At 38.6% G+C, this 12,063-nt stretch overlaps 1 protein-coding gene across 1 annotated transcript in view; it reads left to right on the top strand.

Moving 5' to 3' along the window:
* pelp1 (proline, glutamate and leucine rich protein 1) overlaps positions 1–12,063 on the top strand; it is a 30,933-nt gene that overhangs the window by 10,675 nt on the left and 8,195 nt on the right. Inside the window, exons 12-16 of the mRNA XM_071547287.1 lie at positions 1,156–1,306; positions 2,999–3,155; positions 3,530–3,585; positions 6,507–6,640; positions 8,114–8,216. Of these exons, the coding sequence (XP_071403388.1) occupies positions 1,156–1,306; positions 2,999–3,155; positions 3,530–3,585; positions 6,507–6,640; positions 8,114–8,216 (601 nt within the window). The remainder of the gene's footprint in view (positions 1–1,155; positions 1,307–2,998; positions 3,156–3,529; positions 3,586–6,506; positions 6,641–8,113; positions 8,217–12,063) is intronic.

The following is a 12,063-nucleotide window of genomic DNA, read 5'->3' on the forward strand; positions in this document are numbered from 1 at the left end:
CCTCATGTCAGTTGAAACACTGGTTGCAGTTCATATGTCAGTATAACACACAGCGGGTTTGCTAGCTCTGATCTGTAGCAGCCTTCTGAAAAACAACCGGAGTGAGTGGAAATCGTTTCTTTAGAGCTCCAAAAAAAAAAAGGTTTTCAAACGGCATAATCCAAGTGTTTGGAAGCCAGATGATTTTACTGTGGGTCCAAAAGTCCAATAAACACCTAATTACTTCCTAGGGTGAGTAGATAATGACCAAATGTTCATTTTTGGGTGAGCTATTCATTTTATTTCAGGGGCCGGTTGCACAAAACACCTTAAGTTTTCTCCTTAAGTATGACAACATAGGAACATAGGTTAATTTCTCCTTAGCTGAGGGACTTCCTTCAGGGTGTTGCACAGAATCCCTTAAAAGGTTTCCTTAGTTAAGGAAAAACGTTAAGGCTTTTACTGAAGTGGAAGAGATTTTACAGCGGTAAAATTCTACAGTTTCCATGGAGACCGTTTGTTTGCTTGTGATACCTGTTATCGTCTCACACAGTCGGCCTATAGATAGTAAAAAAAAATGGCAGAAGAAAAGAAGACAAGAACACCAAATTGGTCAGAGGAGGAAAAGTTTATACTTCTGGAGGAATACAATAAAAGAAAGCACAAACTGAAAAGTAAATTTGATCCGCAAATAACAGCAAACAGAAAACAACGAATGTGGGAGGAAATTGCAACGAAAATTAATTCAAGAAGTAGTATTTTGAAGTATATATGATAGTATACTGTATTTGTATATATGTATGTTGAAGTATACATATCATCCCATATCTCGGGTTGAATTCATTTTCTTCATTTATGGCCATAAACTCTGCCATGTTGAGGTTCAGATAGAGTCAGAGGGACCTTAAGTTTTTTTTCCTTACTTTGGTCGCTAAGGTCTTTTGTGCGACGGTTTAACTGACTTTAAGGGACTCCTTCAGTATAAGACCAAGATAAGGAGAAAACCTTAAATACTTAAGTGAACATTTTAAGGAAAGGAGAAGACTTAAGGGTGTTTTGTGCAACTCGGACTTTAAGGAAAATCTTAACTTAAGGTGTTTTGTGCAGCCGGCCCCAGATCCTTAGTAGGCAGCTGAGCCTTTTGTTTCTAATGTAACTCCTCCCTTCATCCCACAGCTCAGTGCGGGTATCGGTCTACAGAACCTTGGAGCTCTGGGTCCAGGTGGGCGGAGCCTCCACCAACATCCTTCAAGGAAGCCACACCCACTCAGAACTCCTGTTTGGCCACCTCCTGGGTGACATCACGCCAGGGGCGGAGTCTGTCAAGGTGAGCTCACCCGTCGAAGTCTCTGAAGATATATACGTGTGTCGAATACATTTCAGTTCAGTGTTCAGGTGCAGTCATACATATCTCAGCCAGAAGGTTGCGGGTTTGATTCCCTGTCCTTTCTGTGTGGAGTTCACATGTTCTCCCCCTGTGTTCTCCTGGGAATCCTGAGAAGAGAAGTAAGTGGGTAGAGAAAATGAATGAATTCTTGAGGTCACTTTTCGTGTAATCAAGTGAAATGTAGATCTCATGCCAAAAAAAAAAGCTGCCCACTCATGGTTTGCATCAGTTAACTACAGATGAAGTCACACAAGGAATACTATTTTTTTTTTCAGGAGAATACCGTTATCATTTAGAAACACAGCCCGTTTACTTCTGTGTTCATCTAGTTGAATTTTCCCCATCATTTTGTAATTAGATTTACTCTTTTTACATTATATGATTTACTCTAGAGCTGCAACGATTAATCGATTAGTTGTCAACTATTAAATTAATCGCCAACTATTTTGATAATCGATTAATCGGTTTGAGTAATTCTTTAAGAAAAATAAGTCAAAATTCTCTGATTCCAGCTTCTTAAATGTGAATATTTTCTGGTTTCTTTCCTCCTCTATGACAGTAAACTGAATATCTTTGGGTTGTGGACAAAACAAGACATTTGAGGACGTCATCTTGGGCTTTGGGAAACACTGATCCACATTTTTCACCATTTTCGGACATTTTATAGACCAAACAACTAATCGATTAATCGAGAAAATAATCGACAGATTAATCGACAATGAAAATAATCGTTAGTTGCAGCCCTAATTTACTCGTCTTTTAAAATGCAAACTTTACAATGTCAAACGTCACTTGAAATGAACTGCTGTCCCAGCTAACAAATACCAAGACATGGAGGTGACAGTAAAGCCTGTAAGGTAACATGTTTCTGAGGTATTATTATATTTATTTGAGTTCATGTTTTACAGCAAACCAGACACTGTAATGACAAACCAAAAATCCAGCAAGTAGTTGTGTCCTGCCATGCCATTTTAAGAGTTGTGATTACAAAATGACTTATGTGATGAAGATCATTCATTTTGTTCGTTTTATTTGTTTTACTTGGCTGCAAGTTCTGTGACCAAACCCTGAGATCCCAAGTAGAACTTACCATCTCAAAGCTGAAGTAAACTGTATTTTCCGTAGGATTTCCCATCTGAAAGCTCAGGTAAACTGTATTTTCTAGTAGGATTTCTGAGGTAAACTGTATTTTCTAGTAGGATTTCTCAGGTAAACTGTACTTTCTAGTAGGATTTCTGAGGTAAACTGTATTTTCTAGTAGGATTTCTCAGGTAAACTGTATTTTCTAGTAGGATTTCTCAGGTAAACTGTATTTTCTAGTAGGATTTCTCAGGTAAACTGTATTTTCTAGTAGGATTTCTCAGGTAAACTGTATTTTCTAGTAGGATTTCTCAGGTAAACTGTATTTTCTAGTAGGATTTCTCAGGTAAACTGTATTTTCTAGTAGGATTTCTGAGGTAAACTGTATTTTCTAGTAGGATTTCTCAGGTAAACTGTATTTTCTAGTAGGATTTCTCAGGTAAACTGTATTTTCTAGTGTCCACCGTCTCTCCCACATGATGTGAATGCAGCAGCATCTAAACCGTTTCTCCACCTGGACCTTTCGTCCTTTGTGTCTGGCTGTGCCTCCAGCTCCGGGCCGGCCCGTCAGCTGACCTGCTGGTTTCCGGAGGGAAGCCCGGTCCTCGCCGGACGAAGCCGCTGGCTGCGGTGGATGGAGGCGGGCCTTCGCTCCAGAGGAAAGGAGATCTTCTGGCCAATCAGGACACTTGCTTGTCCGCCCTCAGAGGTGAGATGTTGCTTTCAGTATTTTTGTTGTTTTACAGACATCCAGCTGGTCTCAAATGTAATGTTAAAATGCCTTTAAGTCATGAATGCAAACCTGCTGGCAAAATAGAAGAACCACTTTATTGATGAGACAAAGAGGATTTCCAATTCCAGATCTGAAAACCTACACGGACTGTTAAATCCAAGCCGGCTTTAGAAAGGTTTCCTCATCATCCAGGGAAATTATGATGTTACATAAAACTGGCACAGAGGAAGCCTTCACATATGTGTTTATATCAATCAAATTAATGTTGTATTGAGTGTTTAAGAATTAAATTTGAGCTTCTCTTCTGTAAATCTGGTGTAACAACACTTCACATCTTTTTATCTTTCCAGCATTGAGACAGATCATATTGACCAGTGGTACACTGCTGAAGGATGACATACACAAGGTACTTTGAGAGTGTGTGTGTGTGTGTGTGTGTGTGTGTGTGTGTGTGTGTCGGTCTATCTGTCTATTAATTATTTGATGTGTTATATGCTTATATAATTACGTGATCTGTTTTTTCACGCTGTATCTCCCATCATCGTCCTGCTGTAACACTTGACATCAGTACAAGGGTCGAACAAAAAATATTATCTATTATAATATTAATCCTATTTATGAAAACATTCAATTCAAACTCCATGGTCCCATAAGCGAAATTTGAGTTGCATGCGGTGTACGCATTAGAAACGCACAGAATGCTACAACATATACCAGACCAGTGGTTCTCAACGTGGGGTCCGGGGACCACCAGGGGTCCTTGAGGGGGTTCCAGGGGGTCCCCAGCAAATTGATGAATTGTTAAACTATAGCATTATTCAATTTACAAAAAGTTAACACAATTAGAAATGTAAAAGAAAGACTATTTTGGTCATAGACTCACTGTTATCTCTCTACCTACAATACAGATAGTCATGGAATTCTGGACAAAATCATATCTAAAAATAAAGATATTCTCAGATTTGGGTCAGAGAGACAAAATCTCATCAAATGGGGGTCTGTGGCTCTAATGTGGACTAAATTAGGGTCCTTGATGTGAAAAAGGTTGAGAATCACTGTACCAGACGAACATCAGTCAATAAGACCATACAGGGAGTAAATACCAGTGCAATAAAAAGTCTCATCAGTCCCATGTTTGATCTCATGCATCGGAAGTTATAATTTGTCCAAATATCAACATCTGTATCAACATCTAAAAGTAAATCTAAATGGTGAACATACTGTATTTCTACAAGTTAAAGTTGCTCATGAATGGAGGCTTACCGCTCCTTGTGTTTATTTAAATACATCACAAACCAACCATATTTTTCTTAGTACAACTTTGGCAAAACGACAAACAAATAATTTTTCACTTATTGTGAACTTTATCCATTTCTAATGATATATCTTCTTTAATACTGATTAACTATTAAAACTGAACACTCGGGTGCGAACTGAATAACCAGATTGGGACCACCTGAAAAAGCAGATCTCGCTTCTCTACCAGGCGGATTACGGTGCAGTTTGTTACAAGTGAGAAGATAATTGTACCAACTACAGGAAACGACCCCTAAACATATGGTTTTATGAGTGTGTTGTTCATTGTTCAACCGTTGTGTCACACAGTTTTAAGGATGTAAGGAGATGGATGTTGATATCAGGTAGGCAGCCGGTACTCATGCTTGGAAAGCCTAGCCTAACAAAATTATTATTATTATTACCTTTATTTAAACTTGAGAAAATCACTGAGGGGTGGCCCTCATTTACAATGATGTTGAGTATAAAAGATATAAAATAATAATAAAAATACAATTAAATAAAACAATCAATTCAAACAAGTATATAAGTACAGTTAATAAAAGACACAAGATACAAAAAACAATTAATTAAAACAAGTATGTATGTACAGATAATAAAAGATACAGGATACAAGATAAAAAAAACAAATAAATTAAAACAGGTGCAAACAGAAGTTAAGTGGTTAGTGATCATAGATTTAAATTGACCAAGGGTGACTGAAGTATAAATTTTTTACGGTGCTCTGCAAAGAGTTCCAGGCGGTCGGAGCATAAAAACAAAAAGCAGATCTCCCAAGCTCAGTACAAACTCTAGGGACTTGCAGTGAAAACCAGTCAGACTGAGTATGATGTGATCCAAAGGACCAGTCTAGTATAGATGTGATATAAGATGGCAGCTTCCCAATAAGGGCCTTGTAGATAAATAAATACATATGCTGATCACTAAGGCTGGGTATTGGCAAGGACCTCACGATACAATACATATTGAGATACATTGCAATACTCTACATAATTTACTGAAAATTTAAAAATAGAGCTGAAAATACAACTTGCTGTGTACCACCTGGGTAGTCTAATATGTTCATCACATTATATTGATGACTCAGCGGACAAATTGAGTCAAAACTATTTAATTCAAAGGGATTTGAGGGAAATTTAAGGACATTTTAAATCCGTTTAAAACATGAATCATTTTTTTTAATGTATTGATACGAGGGGCTGGAAAATCAATACAGTATCATGGAAAAATATATTGCAATACTCAGCTGTATCGATTTTTTTGCACAGCCCTACTTATCACGTCTCTCAGACAGAGAAGACCACCCAACTTTTTCATACAGGATGCAGTGATGAATGCTATAAACATCACCAGTAATAAACCTAAGAGCAGAATGGTAAACAGCATCCAAGGGCTTAAGAGTAGAGGCAGAGCCTCTAAAATGAACCAAGGGAAAACCGCAGCCTGGACTGCTGCTCATATTCAGCTTTTTCTTCATGTGTTCTTACCTGGTATGAAGACCAGAGAAGGTAAAGTATGGCAAAGAGCACAGAAGTCCATCGTTAAAATGGCTCGGACCAAAGAAAACAAACAGTAGGTGTGATTGCACCCTTAGTTGGTGCTTGGTGGCAGGTGTGTGGGGCTGTGGGAAGTGGTTTGGTCAGGTCCTGAAGACGAAGGTGTTGGCTCCAAGTCTGACTGACCGCAGCACATCTGGACGGCTGCCAGGGTGACCGTGCAAATCTCAAGTCTTGACCAATGTTCCCTCTAAGTCTGTAGTGTCCAGTCCTGTGCCATGGAAGAGTCTGCAGGTTTTCACTCCAAACCAGCTCATTTCATTGAGGAACTCTGGTTTGGCTTTGTTCGGTTGGAATGAAAACCTGCTCCCTCTTCCATGGCACAGGACTGGACACCACCTTACTTTGGCCACGATCACATAGGATGCTTTTTTTGAATGGACCCGTGCCTTTTTACTTAGTTCAGGGTTTCCTACGCAGGCCTGGAAACTCTGGAAAAGTATTAAAAATGAATTTGATCATTTCCCCCCCTCAGCGGCTCCATGAGGTGGTCCTGCCCCTGTGTGTCCGTCTGCAGCAGCAGCAGTCCAGCAGCAGCTCCATGTGGGACTCTGCAGCCGGGGTCAGCGGGCAGTACAGCAGCGCCCCGGCCCGACGAGGACTCTACAGGTATTACCTTAACCTCCTTCCCTCTCTCTCCCTTCCATCCATCTCATGATTCCTCTAGTTTTAACTACCTACTTTTATTCTTGTCTTTTATTTTACCCTGCATGTGAAGCGTCTTTGAGTACCTAGAAAAGCGCTATACAAGACTAATGTATTATTATTATTATTATTATTATTATTATTATTATTATTTTAATTTCCTGATTTTTTCCTCCCTATTGTTTCCAACTTTTTTGTAGTTTTAGTCACCAATCACCCCCCTGAACTCAGATTCTTTGCTCCTTCAGATTAGATGAAACATTATAGATTGCTATGAGGAAATGAGGTCACTGCAACAGCAAACGGTAACAGGATAAAGCAAAGAAAAACAGAATCTAAATTAGGGCTGGGCGATATGGACAAAATGAAATATCACGATATTTTTGACCGAATACCTCGATATCGCGACAGTATTGTAGGGCTGCAGCTAACGATTATTTTCATTGTCGATTAATCTGTGGATTATTTTCTCGATTAATCGATTAGTTGTTTGGTCTATAAAATGTCAGAAAATGGTGAAAAATGTGGATCAGTGTTTCCCAAAGCCCAAGATGACGTCCTCAAATGTCTTGTTTTGTCCACAACCCAAAGATATTCAGTTTACTGTCATAGAGGAGTAAAGAAACCAGAAAATATTCACATTTAAGAAGCTGGAATCAGAGAATTTTGACTTATTTTTCTTAAGAAGTTACTCAAACCGATAAATCGATTATCAAAATAGTTGGCGATTAATTTAATAGTTGACAACTAATCGATTAATATTGCAGGGATGATTATTGGTGCTTTCACAAAATATTTACACAATGAGATTTTTGATAAATAATCATCAGTAATGTGGATATAATGACTAAGTGGGTAAAGGCAAATAATAGAACAGCTAGAACAGTCTGGTAAGTTCAGAAAATGACATCACTTTACTGTAATGCAGCCTTTAAAACCAGGAAAAGACACTTATGCCATATCACCATATTACCATATCCACAATCTAAGACGATATCTAGTCTCATATCACGATATCGATGTAATATCCATATATTGCCCAGCCCTAATCTAAATAAGAATAGAGCAGGAGAGGGTCATATAAACATACAGAACCAACATACGACAGTTCCAACACTAGAACATGTGAAGTTTGATGGTGTTACATGAATCCGTTTGAAAGTTATATGCCTTTTTTTTTTTTTGTGAGAACCCACATCCACTGCCATGAGCCCTTTGGCCAATCAGTATGAAAAGTTAACAGAGTTTTGTGCAAATCCATTTTTAACTTTTTGAGATGTCCCAGTAACAGACAGACAGAACGGGGTGAAAACATTACTCCTGTCCAACTCTATTGGCAGAGGTAAAAATCATCAGTAATAAGAGAAAAAATTAGCACATGGGAAAAAAAAAAATCGGCACATATGAACACATTTGGTTTTGGTTTTGTTTTTTCAGACTGCTGCTCGCTCTGGTCCTGGTTCCTTCCCCCCGGTGGCCCCCACCGCTGACCTGTGCCGTGTCCATCCTCAGCCACGGACGCACCGACCGAAGCCTCAAGGTGACTGAGAGAGAGAGAGAGAAAGTGTGTGTGTGTGTGTGTGTGTGTGTGTGTGTGTGTGGGACAGGGCTGAGGGGTGGAAGTGTGTTTGGCTCAAGCCCATCCTCAGCCATACCTGTGAGAGCGTTGTGAACAATATCTGATATAACCAGATATTGAGGCTAGATTGAGTTGAACTTGCACTACCATGTGAAGTGCCAGATGCATTATAGGGCTGGGCAATATATGGATATTATATCGATATCGTGATATGAGACTAGATATCGTCTTAGATTTTGGATATGGTAATATCGTGATATGGTGATATGGCATAAGTGTCTTTTCCTGGTTTTAAAGGCTGCATTACAGTAAAGTGATGTCATTTTCTGAACTTACCAGACTGTTCTAGCTGTTCTATTATTTGCCTTTACCCACTTAGTCATTATATCCACATTACTGATGATTATTTATCAAAAATCTCATTGTGTAAATATTTTGTGAAAGCACCAATAGTCATCCCTACAATATTGCCGCAATATCGATATCGAGGTATTTGGTCAAAAATATTGTGATATTTGATTTTGTCCATATCGCCCAGCCCTACTTACAACTGAACATTTAGCCCACTTTGTAGAAAATACCGAGATATATATCGTGTATCGCCATTCAGCCTAAAAATACCGAGATATGATTTTTGGTCCGTATCGCCCAGCCCTAATGCATTATCACTCAAAGGGCTGAAGCTGAGCATGCTGCAGCAACAGCACATCCTGCTGCTCTGTATCAAAAGCATTAGAGACCAGGAGCAGAGCTGGAGTCTCACGTGGAAAGATTGGCTCTGGCTCTGGAAACAGAATTGGCAGCTGCAAATGCAAAGATAAAAGCTGTACAGTCTGTTGAATCCCCTCTGGAACAGCAGTGTTTCCATACATTTGTTTATTTACGATATCGGTACATGCTGCCACAAAATCAAAAGTTGGTCAGTATATAGAAGTTGATCTAAAGCAGTGATTCTCAACCTTTTTCTTATCAAGGACCCATAATTTAGTCCACATTAGGGCCACGGACCCCCATTTGATGAGATTTTGTCTCTCAAACCCAAATCTGAGAAAATCTTTATTGTTAGATATATATGATTTTGTCCAGAATCCCATGACTGTATTGTAGGTAGAGAGATAACAGAGAAACTATGATCAAAACAGTCATTCTTCTACATTCTCTAATGGTGTTAACTTCTTGTAAATGAAATAATAGTGAAGTTTAACAATTCATCAATTTGCTGGGGACCCCCTGTAACTTCCCTCAAGGACCCCTGGTGGTCCCCGCACCCCACGTTGAGAACCACTGATCTAAAGCGATCTCTTAACGCTGCTCATCACGTTACACCAGAGACTAATCTCGCTAATCTTGTTTGCAAACTCTCCGCACGCTCAGGCCTTCCTTCCCCATCTGCTTGTGTGAGAAAGAGCAGTAAACCTGTAGCTTTGCACTCAGTCCCACAGAGCCTCCTGCTGTGAAAAGGAAACTGTAACTTAAAATTCTACAATTTGCCCCAAACTTTTTAATCAGAGATGTGTGAAACTGCACTAACACTCAGTGCAATGCAAAGACTGGCATATTCCCCCTGGTCCGTGATGTATTGAAAATAAGATGGGACATGTTACGAGTCTGTACATATAACTTTGTGATATATTGAAAATAATAATAATAACTTTATTTGTATAGCACTTTTCTAAAAACAATGTTTACAAAGTGCTTTACATACAATAAAACCCAAAAGCAGTGACGTGAAACTACTACAATGAATGATAGAAAAATAAAAAATATATATATATAATAGAAAATATGAATAAAAGGTAATATATGAGGTAAACAGGTACAACTAAAAACACACAAACAGAGATACAATTAAAACCAGATCGAACTTTACATAAAAGTGTGCTGAAAATTTAAAAAATAAAATAGGAATAAAAGGTAATATAAGAGATAAACAGATACAACTAAAAATAAAGAAACAAACAGAGATACTGTTAAAAACAGATGGAACTTTAAATAAAAGTGTGTGCCAAAACACAAGAAGGCAATAAAATGGAGATACAGATAAAAGTACACGTCTCAAGTCTCTCTTATGAATAAAATGTAGAATGTTGATGCGTACAGAAAAATTGGTATTATCAAACATGTGTATGTACACCTGTAAGTAATCTGCCTTGATAAACACCACACTCTCTAAACCATGAATGCCATGAATGCTGCAGGAAATGTCTTTGATGTATCCCCCCTGTGCTGAATATAACTCAGACAAAGAAAGCAGGAGGAAGAATTTTTATGATGCAATTTTCATGATCGTAACTGAGGTTATGGGACACTAACAAGGACTTTCTGGAACCCCCAGTGGTGGATTAATGAAGTGAGCTGTGGTGTGAGCTGCATTCAGCTCTGTTGTATCAACAGTGGCAGAAATAAAAACAAAAACATTTCGACCTGAATACATTTGCCAAAAAAACTGTTATAGTCAACAAGAGGGACACTGTTGCAACAAGCAGAGGACAGACTGTGACCAGCCTGTCTGATGTGGACCGGCCACTTTGGGCCAACTACTTACCTCCTGTGGTGTTAATTAATTATAATTTGAATACATTTCTCCAAGCCTAGCACATCAAAATATTGCAAAAGCTACACTAATTAACAAGCCATGCCTCGGCAGCTCCTCCCTTAAGGAGAAGTTGTGCAGTGGTCCAAGAAAATAGGTCTTGGAAAACAGAATTACTGGGTTGCTCGCAGTTAAAAAGTCGGTGCGCTGTCTGAAAATGCACTTCATGGGCAATTAGGGCTGAACAATTAATCAAAATTTTTATTGAAATCACAATATGACCTACTGCAATTTTCAAATCACAGGAGGCGCAATATTTGTTAAAGGTGAAATGTGTCAAAATAGCATTTTAAAGTAAATATTGTGGTGCTGCAGAGATGTCCTGGCCTACACATCATATTCTACAGACTTAAGAAAACATCTTTGTTTGGTACAGATCCCCGCAAAAATCACACCATAATCATTTTAATACGTTTTTCAATGAAAATGAGGTTAATGATGTAAAAATGATCATTCCCTCTAATATCGCAAATCATATCGCAATTGCAATATCAGTCAAAATAATTGTAATTAGATATTTTTTCTAAATCGTTCAGCCCTATGCGCAATGCATAATGCTCGAAATCCTCCATCAACACAAAGGGCTATAGGGAAGCAAAAAGGTTATTGAATGAAAACTATGGAAATTACTTATTGGTTGAATCTGGAAAACGCCCTTAACTGGAAACCCATGAAGGCAGAAGATAGAAAGGCAACACCAAGCAAAACATTAATTGCATGGGAGAAATTAACAGTCCCAACATGAAAACTGTAATCTGTAAGCTAATGTTCAAACTTGGGGAAAGGTGGAGGTCAGTTGCTTATGACCAGGCCACACGAGAGACCACAATTATTGGTTGTTTTTTGGTGGTATATAAACCTGATATGTTTGTGAAGAGATGTCACTTTTTGAGTGTCATCATTATGTGCCTTCCTTAAATATCATTTAGAGTTCAGCAGAAGTTAACTGATATTGTCTCAGCAGAAGTATGACGGCACTAGCTTTGGATATAAAAAGATATGCAAAGCAGATGATTTGATATTGCCAGCCCAAAGCCCAGGTTCATCCATGGAGGCAAATTTCAATTCAGAAGCTGCATTTGACTGTCAGCTCTGTATCGGCAACAGGAAAAAGTCCAAAAAGCTCACTGTCCCAATGCTGATGATTTGTGTCTATGATGGGAACATCTTTCAAATCTTTCCCAAATGAAAAACCCTGTAAACCCATTCTGCAAG

The sequence above is a fragment of the Centroberyx affinis genome, unplaced genomic scaffold (assembly GCF_046629955.1).
Source record: "Centroberyx affinis isolate AG114_WGS23_722 - 3 ecotype Tasmania unplaced genomic scaffold, CSIRO-AGI_Caff_v1 ptg005778l_1, whole genome shotgun sequence".
Classification (NCBI taxonomy): domain Eukaryota; kingdom Metazoa; phylum Chordata; class Actinopteri; order Beryciformes; family Berycidae; genus Centroberyx; species Centroberyx affinis.